Below are 21941 nucleotides of genomic sequence, written 5' to 3'. Positions count from 1 at the left end.
TTTTTCACACTGTGGACTCAAAGAAATGAGAAGTATAAAACTGTGCAAAGGAACAAACAGTGAAATCATCAACTGGTTTGTGACGAAATGCTTTGAAGTCTCAAATTTGGCATTTTGATCATTGCCATTATCATTCTGGAGACAGAAGTGATCATATTTGGTCAAGAGGGTTAAGCTGCGGTATGCTGAGGGCTTAAACTCAAGCTATTTATTAGTGCTACTGCTTACATCAAGCACACCAACAGCTACATGCCAGCAAGTAATTTCAGCCATTAGCTGAATGATAATACACACAGTTGTCTTTGATAATTAAATTAAGTGTAGAAACAAACCAATTAGCAAGCTAGCCAACAGAAATTCTAATGCAATACTGATATAATGCTAACCACCTCATTAAGCTAAGCAGTTACTGTAAATTAAATTATTAATCCATCAGACATTTGTAGTAACAGTAGACTCAGCAGGTGAACAAAACGACAAAGTTCACTAGGCAGACTTATAAGCTTCTATTAGTCCTAAGACCATATTCACAAAGGAATAACTTAAAAAACAACCATCAGTACACCATTAGAGGTTCTAAATAAAGTGACTAAGAATATAATGATTCTTTGTTGTGAACTTTAAGAAAATCTTGTCAACACCATAAAACCCTAGTTGTGTCAAAATACTAGGAGTGGTTTAACTACATGACAGTTTTTCTGTATGTTTGTAAGTGTACCTGCAGATGACGCAGCTGTGGCCAGTGAAGCCTGAGCAGCCTGAGCTGCTGCCGCCGCCTGTGCGGCAGCCGCTGCCTTGGCAATCTCAGATTTGGGTCGTCGCCCTCGACGACGCACACCTTCTTCTCTAACAACAGGGCCAGTCAGAAGGCGGTCAAACATAGCTTCTGGGAGGAAACCCTGCATAAAGGAGAGTTTCAAGTTAGAGGGGAGTGTTCATTCTAGCAGTTTGAAATTATAGTGCTCAGCAACACCTGAGAGACTCGTGAACAATGACCAGTTACAGTAAATTCATGGCTGAAAACAGAATACTGACCGACTGTTTGACGATATCTGTCCAATCTGGGGCAATAGAAAATTCTGGGTTTTCTAGGAGCCATCTGGAGAGCTCCTTCATTGGTGGAGCCATGGCCCCACCCATCTAAAAAAAAAAAAAGGACAAAATGCATCTAGAGTGACTGCATTTCAGCAGTTAGGCGATAATCCTGATAATCTACACTATGGCTGCTGTGAACTGGTAGTCCACTGGTAGTCCACTTCAGCTCACCTTCCGTCCATTGCGTCTGTTCACTACAGGTACTCTTTCATCTCCAGTCAGGGTGTTGATGTCAATCTTGTTCGGGTTTCGACAGCGATGGCGCTTCTGCTTGGGCTTAGAGAACTGAGACAGCAGCAACTCATCGCTCTTCTGCCACAGAAAGTAAAGATATGAGGAGGGATTACTAAAACTGAACATGAGAAAGGTAACAGTTAAAGGTGAACAGAAGAAAGGGAGGACAGGTCGTACTGGTGTGAATCCAGACATGTCCATGGTGTACGTAGGGTGCTGCCTCAACCATTCTCCCAGCTCCTTGTTGGAAACTGCTGACTCTTCTTCCTCCAGGCTGCCAGAGGCCAGAGATCTGGCATTAGGGCTCTGATCAGGGACAGTGATTGGTCTGTTGGCAAGGACCGCTTCCTGAACCCCATCCATGCCTGGAACTTTTGATCCATCGGTATCGTCCTGAATGACAGAGAGAGAATTTAACGTGAATTCTAACGGATAGCTGACAACAGTACACCTGTTAGTGCCTATAACATGTGACTTCATACCCCTCCTGCTCTCTTGTTGCTCATAAACAGGAGCTCCAGACCCTCCACATTTTTCCTGCGACCACGCCTCCTCCTCATAATGGGCAGCTCAGCGTCCAATGAACCATTAGCTCTGTGTCCGGAAGGTGAGGCCTGCTGTAACAACTCCATCTGGGCCTTGAGAGAGGGGCTTGTCACCAGGGAACTGGGGAAGCCCGCCATTGAGGGAGAGGCCTTGTGGTGGTGGTGCATACCCTGAACAGCAAATCACATTTTAGGAGTTAATAACCCAGTTAGTTGGACATTCGAAGTTGTTAAAATGATGAAAGGTTTGGTGCCATTTAAGCTGTCTGGTTAACTTAGATTCACTTTCTACCAACACAAACCTAGTGCTACTATTGCTGGTTTAGAGGTGGTTCACCTTTCAAGCCACTGACCAGTCGAATATGTTTTCACTTTCAGCACAACCACCATGGCACACAGTCTCATCTTTTTATATGTTAAGTCTCTCCCCTGAATTTGTGACCTCACACTGGCAACCAAACACGACTGGTCTGATGTAATTAATAGCTTCGCTAGGTTTTTTTAAATGACAGTTGGTGATGTAAGAAGTTCTTTGTTCCTGATCACCTGACCAGTTAAGTGTTCATGTTGGTCTAAGTAGTTTTCCTCACCATCAAATCAAGATTAGGCATCAATTCTTGAATATTCTTGGTGAAAAGGGGATATTATTGGATTGAGTTTGTGGTAGCCCTAGTACCTTTGTCAGATCGATAGCCTGGCTCTGTGACTCGGCAGCAGCGTGACTCTCTCTCAGCTGAGCCACCATCTCCATCAGGTTGCGTCTCTTGGCTGCTCTCTCCGCCTCAATCTCAATCTTTCTCCTCCTCCTCCTTCTCTGTCGGGGCGCCGTCAGGCTCAGAGCATCCTCCTGCAACATTATATCAGTTGCACTTAACAGCAAGCTTTGAACAGCACTTTAGTAAAAGGGGCTGTCACATTTCATTTGTTTTACTAAGACTTCAGTATCCAGGATCAAGTGACAATTCAACAATAACAGTGGCAATGATGTTGAAGAAATGCGAGTTTAATCTTTTAGTGATGAAAATTGTTAATATACTTGGTAGTACTATTCAAGTCTGTAGTTAAGAGGCTACAGAATGCCATTGACAAAACGTAGAGTGAGCCAGGCACCTACACTGACAAAATTCAGTAATATGCTAAATAGTTCCATGTAAACATATCCCACATATTAGAAAAACCTGGACACACGTATAACACAATCATTATGACCAGCACTTGGATGAACAGCAACAATTAGGTACAGTGATGTCAGCATTGGTTCAGTTCAACACTTGAATGCTAATATGATGATATGTCCTATTCCCCTGTGTGTGCACAGTACATGTTCATTAACACTCACATGAACCTGAGGTGATAGTGTTGTATCTTCACTTCCACTGTAACCCGTATGCATGCCCGCCATCGCTAGCTCGGCCAAGCTCCGCCTCTGAAGCGGACTCTCAGTCGCCGTGGATACAGCCGGCGCAGCTACAGTGGAGCCGTGTCCTGGCAACAGGTTGCTGGGGAAGTCGAAGATGTGGCGTCTGTTGACAGGCCACTTGCCCTTCAGGACGGCTTCACAGATGTTATCCATCCTGTTGATCATCACTCGATCCTAAGGACAGGGAACGGAAAAGGAGACAAGATGATGGACTGTTCTCAAAGTTCAGTGCTAAAGTCATCTGCATAAAACCTGGTTCAGTCTGGGAGCAGCTGTTATTGATTCCTTGATTGTTTTGTAGTTTATTTTTTACAGTGTGATCAATCCAAATTCCTCCCAAAAACAGACTCAACTGAAACTTTAGAATGCCATAATGTAATCTTTACAGACCTGTCTTAATGTAAACAACATATCATACAGCCAAAAATTCAAATTATTAAATTTCAGACTTTTTAAAATTATAACGACCTGTGTAAACTTTGACAGTATTTCTAAGAGTCAAAATAAAACTAATGATAAAAAAAACTGAACTGGAGGAAAATGCTGAGTTTTCCACAGGACAGACTGTGGCACAGGTAGGGAGGTACGAATACCAGATGGCTAATATTCAATACTCACCTTAGGCCAAAATGAGAAGGCGAAAGTACGATCCTGTAAGACCTGCAGTGCAGAAGTTTCAGGTAGGTCATCTGGGCAAAAGCCATCTCTGGTTTCATCTCGGGCTGATGTGCTCAAAGATGCTATGCTTTCCTCATCAAAGTTCTTCTGCTCAGATGCAGCACTCGCTGTACAGGGAGAAAGAAAGTCACGTTGAAACTTAATTAAGAAGGGTTCCCAAATAGTTATCAAGGGATCCAAACTCATTTTATTCTCTCGCCCCTGGAACTAATACTCATTAAAACACTGCCAAGTCATGAGGGGAAACCCCAGAAATAGGCATAAGACCGAGTGAGGGTCAGCAAAGACACGGCCCGACAACCAGGACAGGTAAACAGGTTAAGAGAAGATATTGGGATAAAAAAATAAGGCACAATTAAAGCGAGGTGTAAGGGAAAGAATTGCCTTCGTATGTTGCAGAACTGACGAAGGGTTGAAACAAGTGAAGAAGGGTTGAAACAAGACTTCCACTTTACCTTCAGCCTGAGAGGATTTTTCTGATTTGTCGTCTTCATCCATCCTCTCCTCCTCTTCCTCCTCTGGGCTCTTCTCTATGTCAGCAGACTTTGGAGATTTAGGAGATTTGGCATTATCCCTCTCCTCTCCATCTTCCTCCTCTGGTGTCTTCAGGTCTGATTGTGCTTTCGGAGAGGAGTCAGGCTGCTCTTGGAGATCAGTGCTTGTCTCCTTTTGGTCCCCGAGAGAGTCAACAGGGGTCACGCTCTTCGGTTCTTTGTCTTGATCATTTGCCGAAGCTGGAGTCTTGTCTTGTCCTTCATTCTGCTCCTCTTTCAGCTCTTCCGTCTCAGCTTTTTCTACTTTGTGCTTGGCCTCCTCCTCAGCTTTGACCTCCATCCTTGGTGAAGCAGTGGTTTCATCTTTCCCTTCTCCAACCTCTTCCTCATTTTCCTTCTTTTCATCAGGGATTTCAGTCTTGGTACATGGAATGTCATTGGCTGCCTCAGTCTCCATCTTCACCTCCACCTCTGCTTTCGGTTCCTCAGTCTTCACCTCTGTAACTTCCGTCTCCTCCTTCTCTGCATTAATAGCATCTCTGGCAGCAGCTGCAGCACTTGCCAGCTCTGCAGGAGTGAGAACGGGTGCCGGAGTGCTTTCCATCACTGCTTTGGTGACGTCTCCCTGGGGTCCCATGGTGAAGCCTGCACCTCGTTGGCTGGTGAAACGCTGGTGGGATTCCAAAAAGGCTAAGGTGGGGTCGTTTAAGATGTGATAATCCGTTCGGCTCACACCATGCTTAGAAGCCCCCAAGAGGAGGTCTCGGTCATGGCGGCCACACTCCCACCACTCGGGGAGATCTGGTGAAGGCTGACAGAGCTTGAGGCGCTCAGAAAGCAGTGGATGGGGAAGGACTTGTTCACGGATGCGACGGAGCAGCTCAATGCGGTACAGTGTACGAGAGGCACGCTCCTCCGTGATAGGGTCGATGATCAGGGTCGGGTCTGGGAGTTCAGCTGAGGAACAAGGCAGAAATTAAGTCTTTCACAGAGCAACAAACTATTAAGATGGATAACCGACTAAAGAGTCAAACATGAGGTAATGAGTGTGTAGTGTTTACTTGACCTACCGGAATCGGTCTTGACCTGCATTCTGCACACTCGTTTACACATGGCAATGAAAGAGTAGTAATATTTCTCCAGGCTTTCATCTGTTTTCTTGTCCAGCCTGGCAAAAGCCCTGAACTGTGTCCAATCAAATTTCTGACGCTCTGTGTCAAAGACAACCCCAAAGGTCGACACAACACGGTAAAAGTCTGCTTCCTCACGACGAGTCCATCTGAAAAAAGAAAAGGCAAGGCTCAACTACCACAGAAAAAGGTGATAAAATATGACTAAAGTTTATGACTAAAGACATAAAACATTGACATCAGTGCTCATACATGATAAACAATTTTTTGTCGCATGATTTTGGTGCATGCTCTGATGACACAGTGATCAATTTCTATTCAAGTATCTGGGAAAAAGAAAATTAAGGAAAGGGAAATTAATGAGAAAACAAATCTCCCTCTGGAACAATAAAGAAAGAAGGTATGGCATTAAATTCTAGATTCTTTACACAGTCCTACCTTTGTCTTCGCTCCTTGTAGTACATTGCTCCATCAGCCATTAGAGAACTGGCCGTCATCACTGGTGACGCCTCAGGTATAAACTGACCACCTTTGGCAAAGTAAGCACTTCCCTTGGCCAAGTATGGGCTTCCTTCGGCCATGAAAACTCCTGCGCTATCTTGGATGTAAGCTGCTCCTCCACCTGCCTCAGTAACCATAGCGATGGAAGGCATGAAATCCCTGCGTCGACGGCGGCGGCCATCGGGTCGGTTAAGGGCCTCCTGGCGAAGCTGCTCTCTGCGGTTGGAGCGCTGGTACGCCGTGATGAGACGACGCAGACGGGCAGTCAACGCTGAGGCAGCGGGCCAATAGAGACGCTCATTGGGGCCAGATGCCCCACCCCCTGGGGCTGCACTTTGTCCATTTTCACCTGACTTAGCTGTAAGATGTAAGCAAAGATTGAGAATGGCAAGAATTGTAAACAGTTTAAAGCTAATAAGCCAAATTCCATTCCTCTATTGGATTTTTGTCTCGTTCTGATGGTTGCCTCACTGTAAACTGAATGTTTTTTAGTACAAATGTACAGACTGTATTTTTTATTTAAAAAAAAAAGCATTAAAAACATTTTTTTCTGGAGCAGCTTCTTTACAGAACCCTTCACACAATTATTTGTATGTCTAAATTAATTTTATCTTTTCTGTTGGACCTTGTGTCATTTTCCACATCCTCTTTCCTGTGTTAGTTTACCTTCAGCCTCGCCCTCTGCAGTGTCATCCTTGTCATCCAGAGGGGAGTTGGTAAAATCATCCATGTCATCTTTAAAAGGCATCCGGAGAGGTTTGTATTCTGGATCCTCATCCTCACTGTAGCAAGTTTAAGGACACAAGCAGAGGGGGAAAATTCTCATTTCACAGGGACATAAAATATTGACACCTAAACACTGTAAGGCCAAACAGTTTATATCTACATCAACATCACCAGATAAACATAGAAAGGTGAATTTGTATTTATTTATTTCAAATCTTTTATTTTTCCGTGGCTAGACTGCAAGTGCCAATTTAAAACATAACAGAAAGGAAAAATCAAGAATAAAGACAGGCAAAGTTGTCACAATCTGAGACCAGATTTAAAACAGAAATACTAAATGAGAGAAGGAGGAGTGGAAAAGCTGTTTTCTGGTCAGTGATGCTTGCTCTCTTACCCCTCGACGCCATCTGCCATCATGTCAGTGCCCCTCTGCTCAGCGGCGATAGCCTTGGCGTCCGGCATGCCCACCCGCTCCAAGAAACACAAGGCAGGGTCTGCTCGCATTGAGTTGTATTTCTCATAGCCTGGAGAGAAAGAGGAACTGAAATGTAAAGTGGGATCCAGTGCTGGGAGTCTAGAGATTATACTTGAATTTAATCCGAAACCAATTAGTGACTAGAGGGGAACTCAGAGAGCACAGACCTCTGCCAAGGTCAAGAGTCTGCTCTTCTTTTACCACAATGTTACTCAAACAAATTGTGACCTAGGTTTTCTTTCTTTGTCAGTTGGTGCCACTTTGAGAAAAATGAGAGTGATCATTACGTTGTGTCTGAAATCACTCACTACTCAAAATAGAGGCCAATATACAGATCAGTATTTTGCGACAATTTATTCTAGCCTTTACAGTCAATTGAAAGTAACCTACAAAATGTTGTGAATAGTGACTATGGAATGTACTCTAACATGTAAATCATTGCGTGACTCTACAGCTGACAGTTATGACAAAAAATGTTGAGTGCACCAAAACCCCATTTACTGCTCATGAGGATTGCACAATATATCACTGTAACAATGTGCTCATGTGCAACCGTCACACTGCACCATGTGTCCAAGTTCATCTGCCTTACTTGACATTGCACACACATTTTTAGGACCAATATACACAAGACATGTCTATCTTAAAAGGAAAATTATTTCCTCAGGATTCCCCAGACTTTGTTGTTATTGAGTCTATTATTTATTATTTAGTTTTCTATGCACATACACTCTCTCACAAAAATAACCCTTAACAATAAAGGATTGATTTGGGACATGACAATAATCCCTGGTGAAGCTGAGTAGTGAAGGTGACAGAAACCAAAGTACTGATGGTCAACACACGGCTCACAGCAAACTCCTAAAGAGAGGGCCTGGGAAAAAAAAAGTTGCGCTTTCTAGCTCACTCCTCGACAGAATTAATGGTATACAGTCCAACACACACGCATATGCGCGAACACACACACACACACGCATACACACAGCATCCATATTAAAATGAAGGGACAGACAAAAACAGCAGCAGAAGGGCAGACCCCAGGAGCCAGCTGCTGACAACACAGACAGTCTGTGTGTGTGTGTGTGTGTGTGTGTGTGTTTGTTTCTGTGTATGTATACTTGCCAGCGTTCAGCATGTGCGTGTAATAGTGTGTGCACGTCTATCCAAGTGAGCCTGCAGGTGCTCATTTGTGTCAGAGAGAGGGAGAGGATGGGGGGAAGCAAGAGAGGATGTGGAGGGAAAAGTGAGTGTGTCATGGCGTCCGTGAAAGTGAACTAGTGGGTGTGAGGAATTGTGTGTGTGTGTGTGTTTGTCCGTTAGAGGCATTCAGGCAGAACAGATTAGAATGTGCAGATCCTACTGAGACACATCGGGAAGGAGAAAAGGGGAAAATGGAAGAAATGAGAGGAAAATACAGAGAGCAGGTGAGATTAGGAGGGAGAAAGGAAGGCAAAAGGAAAAAAAAAAAAAAGCAGAGAGAAAAAGGGGAGGCAGGAGATGACAGGAGGGCCGCCATAACACAACCACAGCACCTTGTCTTCAACCTTTCATTCATCCCTTCCACCTTCTTCCTCTAAATCACATTTCAATTAGGAAAGATGTGACGCATTGTTCCTAACCTCCCGTGTCACACCCACTCATACACACCAGGCATCACACACAGCTCTGTGCCCGCAGCCAAACGTTAATCATCGAGGCCTTTATAGGCCATAACTCTTCTGTGTGTGACGCATTGTTTTGTGGGCCTGTGTGTGTCTGCAAGGCTGAGTGTGTGTGTGTGTGTGTTAGTCCCCCTCAAGGGCCTCCCAAGTGAATGAGGATTATGATTAACTATGGGTGAGCCCTTTTGTATTCCTCCATGTGTGTCTGTGTGTGTGTGTGTGTGTGTGTGTGTCCTAATTGAATCATAGAGGGTGGCATTGATGGAAAAATTATGACAATTAGGCCAAATTAATATGAATGAGGGTCTTCATCTGCAGCACACATGACGCCCGGCCCCGTCGGTCTGAGTCACATTCAGTCGCCCAGTGAGCACCCAAAGGTGGGTCACTCGGAGATTAAGGCAATTTACTAATTTTTTTAAATTGGGGATCCAAATAATGAGGTGAACAGCTAAAAGAAACAAGATTTTTGTTATTGTTATTCTAGCTTTGTTCATAACATTAACACCTGTAACACACCAACACAAACACACATACACACCAACCCCACCATCGCCAGCCATCAATCACACTTCCCCCAGCATGCCGAGCATCCCAGCTGCGTACCACGATCACCATAGCAACACCAATCAACTGGTGGCAGCAGAAGTAGGTGGGATGCGTTTGTGTGTGCACACTAACCCGGTCTGGTTGCGTTTGTGACTGTTTGCGTGCTGGAAGCTGCTGGAGTATAGCTGCGGGTGTAACATGTGTGAAGGTGCTGACATGTTATCTGTGTGATGTTCAGTTTTTGTATTCACTATAGCAGACATGTGTGACACAGTGTGTGCACTAGGAGCTGTGGTGTGTTTCTTACCGTGTTTGAAGACACCGATGAGCAGCGACTTGTCGGCTTCGCTGTCCCACCAGTCAGCTGGGACCTCAGCATGGAAGGGCTGGGGAATCCAGATATCCAGCTCACTGTGGGAGAAATAAATCACATATCAGTGATAAACTTAATGCTAATCGTTCTATTTCTGACTGGGCATTATATCCCTATGCCATCTGTTCTTTTGCTAAAATGAAAGTAGCCCTTATATATTCAACCAGAATTTTCATATAAAGGAAAAGTCTTCTAAGTATTCATCCTATGATGAAAAAGTTTAAGAAACACCAATGTAGACAACATCTTGGACAGTATAATGTTCAGTGAAATATCAGCATTACCAATTCAGCAATGACTATATTTAATATGACTTAAACTGATTTGATTTTTGGAAGCACTGATCCTTATCCTCACCATTACTCTAATAATTAGACAGGTCAATTACCATTTAATTTCAATAGTTAAACTGAACAATATGTATACATTTCTTAAGATGTTCCAGTCAGATTTCTAAATCTGGGGACCAGAGATTTGATTTAACATTGACTGATGCCTAATCACATGCATCCTTCCTTCTTACATCACATATTTGACTTTGTAAACTTCCTCTTTAAGTAACACCCTGAAGCTCTATTCTGAAGTGACACCAGAGTAACAAAATTTTAAGAAAAAGGAAGCAACAAAACTGAAATCTTCAAGTAGTTATGGAACCAAAGTTACCTTTCCCCCCACCCTTTTCACTGCACCTGAACCCAACTATCAGCTTGCTGGCATGACTGTAAAATGACAAGAGTCAATCTAAAACTAAGTATTTGGTTAAGAACAAAATTCTTCATGAATGTTAATGACAAATGGAAAATGGTTTCAACGAGAAATGTGTTTTTAGGCTGGATTTTAGGTTTTGGGACAAAAAAAAAGAGAAGTAAATCCTCCATTATGAAAAGAAGGAGGCAGAAATTGTGTTTGCAGCTAGTTATGGAGAGGAGAGTACAATGCACAATGGAAGCAGAGACAGAGGGTGACAGGAGGAGAGAAGGAACCAGGGAAACAGTCCCTTATCTCTGCAAACAGCAGCATGCCCGGCCTTGGCAACACACAGATACGCGTGCGCGCCAAGACTGGCATGCTAAATCCCCCTGGCATATGTTGGCACGATGGCACCCCGTATGCTCACGTCTGGCACGCGCTGACACACACACACACACACACACACAGGGGTCTGCCACAGTAGCCATTGAGTGGGGGGAGGGAGAAACTGGAGAGTGGATGGAGTGGGAGAGATCAGCATGAAGTGCACGTGCTGCACATTATAAATGCATTCACATCTGGGTGAAAGGGTGATGAGAGGGGGATGGGACATGAGAGACTAAAGTGCACTGTGGAGAGGGAGAGAGATGGACAGATGGCAAGAAAGTGTGGTGCGACGGAGGAAAAGGTGCTGTGAAGGAGTTGTCAGAAAGAGATGAAGGGGAGAGTCACGGTGAGCAGTATAGCTAAGGTTCAAACTGCTCTGTGGCGCCGTGTGCAAAATGCTAATAAGCAATAGCATGTCAAAATGTGAAAAAAAGGCTTCTAAATGGGTCAAAACTGCAATAAAAAGCTAATTTTCCCCAGATAATGTCATACCGCTGTGTGTTGTATCTGTCAGAATAGGAGAAAACCTGCCAAAGAGGCCAGTAGAACAGACAAAAATATACTCCAGTAATAATTCATGACATTCATAGAAATATCCATCTCTCAACACATGCTCATAAGTAATCCAGCTCATGAAAGCCTTTTCATTAACTACCATACACACCAAGAATCTTGTAGTCTACAAATGATGTTTATATCTTAAACTGGAGTCAGGCGTGAAGGTCTGACAAATCAATTCATATGAGGAAGTTATGGGATTAGCTAACAACTTGCAGAGCCAGAGGAAGCTTTACCAAAAAAATGACAGGAACCAACTCAGTTTGAGCAGCAACAGGTTTGGTTTGAAGCAAGGAGCTGACATTAGAACAGGTGGTCAACGATGAATTAAAATACAAACACAACAAATGCAGATTCCTCTAACCTGGAGTCAGCTCCTTCCAGGATGCGCTCAGCTTGGTCGCCTATGACCTCCTGTCTCAGATAGTAGAGCATCCTCACCCGCAGCAACACCCTGGGGAAACAGAAGGATGTTAGTGACATAGCTTGATACAGACAAGATTACAGCAAAGATATTCAGCATACTTTACCTCTTTCAATCATAATACACAACCAATATTTTGGATCTAACATTGGTTAAAATGGAAAACATGTTGGACTTTGCTTTTATGGTAACACTTTATTTGACAGGATTCGTCGAGTAGCAGCTCACAACACAAGAGTCATATCTGATCTCCTGACATTGGAAATACTGCTAACTGGGAGATCTGCTTCACTGTAAACATTTGTCACCAGATTTGTCACTGGGATTTAATGCCAATAACGCTGTTTGGAGCAGAAGATGGAGATGGAGGAGGAGGAGGAGAAGGGGGTTGGGGAGGAGGAGATGAGTGGGAGGAGCTGGGGGAAAAAGAATTGAAAAGAGAGTGAGCTGTGATGGAAGGGAGAGAACAGAAAGTTTGGAGAGGCAGAGAGAAAGATCGGGGGAGGGGTGGAAAGACAGTCATTTGCAACTCATTCGGCTGTGTGTGTGTGTGTGTGTGTGTGTGCATCAATGGCATCACAAGTTTTGGTGTGTGTGTGTTTGTTGGCAGACTGTGTGTGCTCATCCATCAATGTGCCAGGCCTGATTAGCCACACAACGCTGTGCTCCAGCCTAGCAGATGGCACCACATAATCACCCCCAAGTGTGTGTATGTGTGTTTGTGTGCGTCTTTCACCCACTTCCAACAGGTCTGCCTGCCTAGCACCTGGCCTGGCACACAGCCACACACACACATACACGCAAACAAACAAACCCCCCCCGCCCCTCCCCAAGATGATGAAAAAAAAATCTTGGAATTGAATCTAGAGGGCAAGGAAGCATATCTCCCTGACAACAGGACAGGGCTGACCACCGAGCTAAAGCACTGAGGAAGAGTGTGTTTGTGTGTTTGGAGGAAGAGTTGAATTAGATAGGGTTTACTGCCCTAAAGACACGGCTAGCTGTTCCTTTCATCATATATAATACACATTCAGACATGCTACAGGTCAAAAGTTTGGATAAACTCCTATTTTCTTGAACGGAAAAGAACTAAGGGTCATAATCATGTGTCTGTCACCGATAAATTTAAGACCTTTTTCAGACCATCATGAATGTAATTCAAGACCTGTTTTATGTCCAAAGTGATGAAAAATACAATACGAGTTTTCTTGCATTAGGTGAAACAGGTCTCTAATTTGCACACGTACCCATTTTAAAGTAATGTTAACAGGAGGAATGTCACTTCTAGAAGTAGATATTTTTAAGGAGAGGAAACACCAGATTTTCACCACAGCCCACACACAAACTGACCGCACAGTCTGCATTACTGCCTACTGGTTTCAAGTGGGTTTTGTGGTTAAAGTGTGATTGAACAGGTCAAATTTCTCCCAAAATACAGAAGTTAAGTGATCATAATAAGACTTGGCATCATATTTAAGACAGGTTGAAGTTGGATTGTTGGATTTTAGACTTGAGCACTTTCCGGACCACTGGAAAATCTTTTTATTTTTATTGCTGCCAGCATATATTTTAACCAAGATGTACTTCATTCTGTAGTGTAATATTGTCCAAATTATTCAGAGTGAAGTAATACAGTCTGCCAAATCAACCAGAGTCAGGACCCCTGTGTGAACTGTTTGCACCCATTTTCAAGGCTTCATTTACTTCCTTTGCTACAGAAAAGCTGCCACTACATAAATATGTTGAACTCTTAAATCTATACATTTGTTTTTTTAGAATTTTTTTTGCAAACAGAATATCAAAACAGCCAGATGTTTAACATAGAAATCATATGAACTTTAGAGGCATACAAAGGTCTGCAGATATCTGTGAGAGTGAAGAAGAGGAGAAAAGCCCTACTTGTTACAGTGATGTTTCAGATGTCTCTTGTAGCTATCCTCTTGCAGCAAGTGGTCAGGATTGCAGCTGGCCAGCCAATCAGCACGTGGGGTCTGTGGAGGAGGGGCTGGAAGCTTCCCCTTTTTGCCCTTCCTGCCTCGGGGGACTGGGGTAGAAAGACCTAGAGAGAGATGACAGGAGAGAGGTGTTTGGTTACCGCTGGTCAGGTGAATGTGTGAACAGGAACAATGTTTTTAAAGATTCACATTTTTTGTAATGATACATCCAAGGGTAACAGCCATATTCTCCATCCCCTCATCTCTATTATGAGTAGCATGGTGAACTGTATCTTCACTCAACGACATCATAGTTTCTTTTTCTTTCTGTGTTCTTGAGTGCAGTACCAGAGTGGTTGGTCAGTGTCTTGGTTGTCCCGTCTTCACTTGGGGTAATCAGGTCCCAGATGAAACTTTTGATGTTCTCGTCTCCACGGTAATGCAGCAGGCAGTAGGCCAGGAGGGCTCGGCAGATTGTTTCCACATCTGCCTCCTTCAGAGGGCGCTTGAAGCGACCATGAGACAGGATGTCACTCCACCTACCCCAACTGAAGAGAGACAGGCCTGTCAGTATTTGATAAACCCAACCTCTAACACAGAATACAGAATGAGTAGACTGCAATAAACTTTGTAAACACTCTGTTAAGTAGTTGAACATCTCTACTCCGCAAAAGACAGACAACATAAACATGAAAACATCTCCGGTTGGTCATGCGAGTACTTTAACATACAACATAGGTAACATGCATCTTTTCAGGTTGAAAACATTTTTTTTTTAATACCACAATGCAAGATTCACATGATATACTGACACAAATAGTCTTGTACATAGTTATATTTCTAGGGCTATTTATTGGCCAGAATCTGGAGATATGGTCTACACTATGATACACAAGTTATGATTCCGCATGATGCTATAAGCAAGGTGATATTTCTAATGAAATTTTAGGAAATACACTATCATGTACATAAAATTAGAGTCAAAACCCAACTTTAATGCCAGCAAAACTGAGGGATCTGCATATGCATTTATCTAGAGTTGGGGTCTAAAAACAGGGATGCACTGATTTACTGGCTAAACACAATACCGGCCATATTTAGACAGTCTTGTGGCCAATAAGATGACATTTCATCAGACAGTGGCTGATGTTTATCAGTTTTGTTATATCAAAGGCTGTTTCATAAATTTCTATGAATAATGTCATAAGAATGGGTACATTATCACAAAACATACCACAATACCAAAGTCTAATAAATGTCTTAAATCATGGGAGAATCTTAAATATGCTAAAATCTGCAATAGAGGAATCCCTCTTTGATTAAATGTGTAATTCTATGCTGCACTGTGCTCATGACCCCGATTCTTCATGAATATATACACAACCCCACATCATACCAACACCCATCACATACACACAGTAGTGAGTGCTGGTCTCATTATACACTTTACCAGTCTGATGACTTAACCGTTACTGGCATCCTAACGAGTGCCACACAGGCGCCCCTCTGTGTGGGTGTGTGTGTCCGTGGATCACAGCCAAACTCCCCCAACCCAGAGACCAAACTGCCCTCGAGGCTGATGTGGTGGGCAGCTTCCCTCAAACTGTCTTGTTCGTCACTCAGAATTTTCCACCACTGCTCCCCAATATTCACTCAACCATGTGAGAAAGTCTAAGGGTTCTCTTTTTCTTTTGATTGCAAAAGGGGTAGAATGGGTAAAATGGTGGGTGAGTGAGTAACAGAGAGCAATGGATGATGGGAAAAGACAACAGAGGACTGAACAGAGAGGACAGGCCCAGTCAGACAGTGTGTTTTTGTGTCCTACAGCCTCAGGCCACAAGACTAGACTGGAACAATAACAACGCTGACATCTCACTAGCACCACTGTTCTTTCTTACAGACACGCATACACACAGCCACGCCAAGTCAGCCATGAAAATGGACGAGCTTGGCCGATAATCACCAACTCTGGTAAGCGTGTCAGTTTGCCTCTGTGTGTTCAGCATTCTGTACGGTATTTGTGTCTTTAAAGGCTGTTTTATTTTTTTTTTTTTACAAGAGAAGTCTGACAATATTCCACTCAAATATGTTTTTTTAACAAATAAAAGCAGTTAGGGGCATCATTTGCTGTGTTTTTTTAAATGAGTGAATTGTGACTGACCCATAGACAAGAAGGTTCTTCTCCACTCTAAAGCACTCAGATCGGGGGTAGCCCTGGGTTTTGTCCTGGGGTCGTCGAGGTTTGGTTGAAGGTTTGCTGTGTTCATCTTCATCACTTTCCAGCTCAGAAAACTCCAGCATCTCATCCTCTTTGACGCTGCTGTAGTGGCGTGTCTGCTTTCTCACCCTAGGTGTGTCGATCACCAGTGTGTTCTGGAGAAAAACAATGAAAACACTGTACTCTTAAGAGTCTAAATGTTCTACCCTACTTTCATGTTTTTTCTCTTCACAACACCTGGTTTAATCTACAGATGGCCTAAAATCCACCAGCTAAAGCAACGTCTGTGTGAAACAATATGCAAAGCACCTTCTGCTTTAGTCATACAAAGAGGCTCATTTGTAGATTTCCTGCTTATTCTGACTTGGATGACTCCTGCAGACCCTGTGAATACATGGCATCTTAGGTACAAAATCTGATTAATTGGATATTTGGCCCCATGCTTCACTCCTGATGCTGAGAAAATTGCTGCCCAGCTCAAATATAAACTGGCATTAATTATGTTGTCTAATGAATTACATTTTTGTTCCATTAATTTGATTTTTTTGCTTGCAATCCCATTAATATGCGCAAACAGGGCAGTAGTTAGTTCCACAATTATCACAGAGAGCTGCAGTCATTTCCATTTTAACATCACACAATAAGAAATCCCAGGGGAGCTGCCTGAGTGGAGCGTATTCAAGCTCGTAGAGCTGGATTAAGTGTTCCAGTGGAGGGCTCTCCAAAGAGAGGCAGCCACAGAGGGGTGAGGAAGAAATCAGGAGGGACAAATACACAACAAGAGAGCAGAAAAAAGTGAGTGTGTAGAGGAGAGCTAGAAAATAAAGATGCCTGGTAGCAGAGCGCTCAGTGTGTGTGTGTGAAAACGTGTACAATGCCGATGACTTAGCTCATGTTTCTGTGTGTGTGAGCACTAGCCTAAGTGATATCTCTGTACCCTCCAGGCATCTGCGCTCTGTTAAGTGGAGCTAAGCAGCTTACTCTCCCTCGCTCAAACACACACACGAGAGCAGGGAAACATGGGTAATTAAGGAAGAGAGGAGATTCCCAACTGTCAATATTAATCTCTCTCTCTCCCCTTCCCTCCTGCTCTTTCTGTCTCTCTCTCAGTCTGTCTCACTTTCCTCTACCTAGCTGGTGCTGATGGCTTAGCTGGACTAATTACTACCGCTAGCAGTCAGTCCATAAGGGGACACAATCAACTGTGTGCAATAATATATTTGCTGTTTGTATGTACAACTGGTGTGTGGTTTGTACCCGTCCATTAATGGCGTCCAGGTCCAGTTCTGCCTTCTTTGCCCATTTCTGCCAGAAATCTGGATCCTCAAGAGAAATGTCTGTTCTGTTGCCTGTTGCAACAAAGCTAGCCTGCAGACAGAGAAGATTTAAGTAAACACCAGGTGATGATGTACCCAAATCTGCCTACACATATTATACAATAGTATGAAACTCAGCCACAGGTTTTCTTTAACATTTGAACTGAACTCTGACCTTTGCAAAGGTGGAGCCCTTGCCCTCAGACTCTATAGTGATGGTGTGAGTGCGTCTTTGGAGGATCTGGTCAATGTCTTCCTCACAGAACTTAGAGCCTTCGTCTTCTTCATCCATCAGTGCTCCGTACGCTCCCTTTCTCAGCAGGTCCTCGATCTCCTTCTTGGACAACTGTTGGACCTGCAACAGAAAAAGAAACAAAAAGGAATCAGAAGATTTCACTAGACAGACAGCAGCAAGCTCAACAAACTGTTTCTAAGATTGAATTAAAATATTGTGATTATTTTGATATGTATTGCAATGACGATATAAAGGCCTTCATTAAACAAAAGCGAAGCATATTTCATTGAATGTTGAGAATGATTTGTATGCCATCTCCAACACCACAACACTTCATTTATATAATACTCTGTATGTTGCAATTAACGCTGCACAATATATCGTTTGAGCATCATCATTGCAATGTACGTGTACGCAATAGTCACATCACAGGTCTTGCAATGTAGGAGGCAAATTAACTCGACGTGTTCTCATCTAATTTCAACCTGGGTATCTGACACACACTGTGCGCAGCAATCCACCAATCACAATCGTTCTTAATCAGTTTGCCAAAGCAGACCACGCCCCTGCACATGGAGTGAGTTGCTGGTAACAACATTGAAAAATGAGCAACGAACAAGAGAAAATCACCAAAAACAAAGACTTGGTGCCAAAAAGAAAAACGTCAATTATTTGGAATTATTTTGGCTACAAGAAAGATGATACTGAGGCACGTGTTCTGTGTCAACAATGTCTTGCACCTGTTGCCACAAAGAAAGGAAATAACTAATGTGTTTGACCATTTATGTCAGCACCACACAGCTATTATATCCTCTTGAGTAGTTTTTCAGATCGTAATATATATTGCAAGGTTAAAAAAAATTGCCAAGTCAGTTTTTTTCAATATCGTGCAGCCCTAGTTGCAATACATTTTATGTTCATCAAAATCACAACTCCTGCATTTGGACTTTGTCCTTGGCCTTACTGGATTTTTGATATTTCCATTAACTGTTCATCCATCTCTCAGTCCTTTTAATAGACAAATATCAAGCAGTGTCTTTGTGAATGTCTCACCCCACTGTTGGCGTTCTCTCGCCCACTCATGCTCTGCAGGACAGCCTTGTCGAGTCCGAGCTTCAGACTGGCTTTGTCAAACATCTCCCTCTCATAGCTGTTCCTGGTGATCAGACGGTAGATCTTCACTGCCTTGGACTGGCCAATACGATGACATCTCGCCTGAGCCTGGTGGAGGACAGATATAAATATTCAAAGCACTATCCCAAAGTAAATTCAGGCTCCTCTGACATTTATGTTCACTCTGTATATTCAGCTGGAGATGTGAGGTTACAACACTATATTATAGTCCAGTAAACCACAGCTAAATGTGGCAAGACGTCATTAAAACAAACATACTGAACGTTAACTGGGCCACCCTGAAGCTGGCAGAGATGCTCTTAACTTGGAGGCACTGTGCAGGTGAAGCATCGTGTGCCATGTTTTTAAAGTAATTTTAAAACAGCTGTGGTGCTTTGGGATATAATTCTGGTTTTGTCTCATCCATTGCAGCTTAGGTCTTTGTTATGCTTATAATTGATAATATAATGTTGAAGCTCCTAACCAAATAATTATGTAATCATTTCCTTAAGCATTTGGGCTAAATGCTTAGTTAAAGATAACATTAAATCTGAATTGCAATGTTTGTACTTTGCAATGGTGATAATTTCCTGGTGCACTGTGTACCTGCAGGTCGTTCTGAGGGTTCCAGTCTGAGTCAAAGATGATACAGGTGTCTGCTGCAGTCAGGTTGATACCGAGTCCTCCAGCTCTCGTACAAAGCAGGAAGACAAATCGGTCTGAGTCTGGTCTTGAGAACCGGTCAATGGCAGCCTGTCGCAGGTTACCACGGACTCTGCCATCTATTCGTTCGTAGGGATATCTAGAACACATTGTGGGAGGTCACATTTATAAATATCATATTGAATTTGCACCAGTTAGGGAAGCGTTGATGCCTTTTCATCTGCTCTCACCGTTTCTGGATGAGGTAGTCCTCCAAGATGTCGAGGCAGCGGACCATCTGACTGAATACCAGCACCCGGTGTCCGCCAGCCTTCAGTTTGGGCAGCAATTTGTCAATGAGTACCAGCTTACCGGCGGACTGGATCATTGCCTGGAGGGCCATGTCAGGCATGTCAGCTCCACCATTGTGGGCCTCTCTGAACTCCTCTGCAATCTTCTCTTCAGCTCCTGGATGAAGACAAATCAAATATCATCAGTGAACAAAATATGAACACATAGATAAACAATTAGTATGATGGATTTTGGAAAGATTTGTGTGAATACCAGTGATGAGGTAAGGGTGGTTGCAGCATTTCCTCAGTTCCATCATGGTGTTGAGGAGGTTCGGGACGCTGGCGCTCCCACCACCACCACCACCTCCTCCTGCACCTCCTTTGGAGAGGAAGGAGAAGTTCTTCTCCAGAATGGCCCGGTAGTATTTCTTCTGGATGTTGGTGAGCTCCACCTGCAACAAGAGCATGGAAAATGAGACTTTCTATACCATTCCTACAATTCCTGACAGAGCTTTTGTCTTGGTTATTTTTACATTTTACTAAAATGGGCCCAATAGGTGAAAAACTTACAATGACATCAATAAAAGTGACCCAGAGAGGCTGAAGATGAATGCATAATATTACAGAAGTAAACTTTAATAGAGAAACTGTCCCACCTCTATTATGGTCTCTTCCTTCGGAGCCAAGTTCTTCTCCACGTCCTCCTTCAATCTTCTCAGCATCATGGGTTTCAATATGCCCTGCAGTTTCTGAACCTGAAGTACAGAATGTATGCAGTGTTAATATTCAGAGTCTATGAATGCAAAGGTGAAAAGAAAACCTCAGGGTTGAGACTTTAAAGACATAAGTGGTAAATGACCTGTTCTTCAGTTTTAAGGTCTCCAAATTCAGTCATAAATGTCTGTTCTGATGGGAATCTCTCAGGCTCCAGGAAGTTGAGCAAGCTGAAAAGCTCCTCCACAGTGTTCTGGAGAGGAGTTCCTGTCAAAAGAACTTTGTGCTCCTGCAGGCAGAGGAAGTGATGGGAAAGAGATATTTAGAGTTCCTAAAATGGAAAGCAGGATGTCTACAGGAATTTACTCCCAAACAGGAGGAAACAACAAGTATATGTGCCAAACATATCAACACTGGAGCAGATCATCCATTTGTTTTTGTAACTGAAACAGCATGCCCTTTGAAGAATGTCTTGTTTAAACAAAATATCACAAAAAGAACTTCAGGAAATCAGGCCAATTTGTTTCCCAATGCACATCCACAGGACCACGGCTGAAATGACTCACCATGTCCATCATTTTGAGTCCTTCCAGTAGTTTGCAGTTGCGGTTTTTGAGGCGGTGAGCTTCATCTATCACCACGCAGCGCCAGGGGATACTGCGTAGCTCTGGACAGTCGGCCAGAATCATTTCAAAGGTTGTTATCACCGCGTGGAACCGATATGCTCCCTTTATTACTTTACCCTACAGTGAAACACAAAAAACAAGCAAGATCATAAAAACTGTTCTAGATGTCTTCACCACTCTGGGTAGAAAATAAAACGGTAGCATCTCCATTACAATGTGAGAAAAAGAGAGATGAAACCTCCTATTGTGGCAGTTAGACTTGTGGTGACCCTAAATCTATATGCATTACACATGTACAGTGTTCTCATTTGATTAAAAGGTTGGTCTCAATGTACGCAAGGACCATAAAAAAAAGATACAGTAACAGTGCATAGCAAAGGAGAAATATCTAGGTATACGGATGAACTGCTGTATGTTGTGAAGAACACAACATCCTTTCATTTTGACCTTGGGGATTACCCAAGTATGGATTAGGAACAAGCTGTGAGCAAGGGCACTGCTACTACAGCTTATTTTCTTCACTGTCTCACTCTGTGGCATAGTTACACTCTATAACACTAGTTATAATTCGAGGCCTTTAAAGAGCTTATACAGCAGACCAGCGCTGTCCACCCCCAGCTGTCTGAGGAGATCCCGAGGGGGAGGAGGTGGTCAGATCTGCTGACGAGCATCTGCACCTTTACAGTTGCCTGAGGCACGTCATTCCTTGTGCAGAACTGGTCAGACAGAACTGGAACTCCTTTGTGTCATATCCTCTCTTTGATTTCTAATTTACACACTCAATAGGGTGCACTGTTTAGGCTGAACCACCAGACAGACTGCACAAATAACAGTTAAACTGAAGACTAGAGTTTATTATGGATTATTAAATCATTTTACCTGCAAATTTCCCATTCTGACATTAAGCCAA

General features: G+C 43.2%; 1 protein-coding gene across 1 annotated transcript in view; it reads right to left on the bottom strand.

Annotated features, from left to right (window-relative positions):
* The window catches only part of chd7 (chromodomain helicase DNA binding protein 7), a 71819-nt gene that overhangs the window by 3517 nt on the left and 46361 nt on the right, over nucleotides 1-21941 (bottom strand). The window contains 27 exon segments of the mRNA XM_030160250.1: nucleotides 719-899; nucleotides 1036-1140; nucleotides 1267-1407; nucleotides 1507-1722; nucleotides 1812-2045; nucleotides 2551-2721; nucleotides 3214-3468; nucleotides 3913-4079; nucleotides 4428-5423; nucleotides 5537-5745; nucleotides 6035-6455; nucleotides 6764-6879; nucleotides 7218-7347; nucleotides 9816-9919; nucleotides 11881-11970; nucleotides 13840-13999; nucleotides 14223-14422; nucleotides 16036-16247; nucleotides 17350-17460; nucleotides 17584-17763; nucleotides 18697-18864; nucleotides 19363-19558; nucleotides 19650-19866; nucleotides 19963-20143; nucleotides 20348-20446; nucleotides 20551-20694; nucleotides 20972-21148. Coding sequence (XP_030016110.1) covers nucleotides 719-899; nucleotides 1036-1140; nucleotides 1267-1407; nucleotides 1507-1722; nucleotides 1812-2045; nucleotides 2551-2721; nucleotides 3214-3468; nucleotides 3913-4079; nucleotides 4428-5423; nucleotides 5537-5745; nucleotides 6035-6455; nucleotides 6764-6879; nucleotides 7218-7347; nucleotides 9816-9919; nucleotides 11881-11970; nucleotides 13840-13999; nucleotides 14223-14422; nucleotides 16036-16247; nucleotides 17350-17460; nucleotides 17584-17763; nucleotides 18697-18864; nucleotides 19363-19558; nucleotides 19650-19866; nucleotides 19963-20143; nucleotides 20348-20446; nucleotides 20551-20694; nucleotides 20972-21148 — 5581 coding nt within the window.

Source organism: Sphaeramia orbicularis, chromosome 17 (assembly GCF_902148855.1).
Source record: "Sphaeramia orbicularis chromosome 17, fSphaOr1.1, whole genome shotgun sequence".
Lineage (NCBI taxonomy): Eukaryota > Metazoa > Chordata > Actinopteri > Kurtiformes > Apogonidae > Sphaeramia > Sphaeramia orbicularis.
The sequence above is the reverse complement of the archived record's forward strand: the minus strand, read 5'-3'. Positions and strand labels throughout refer to the sequence as shown.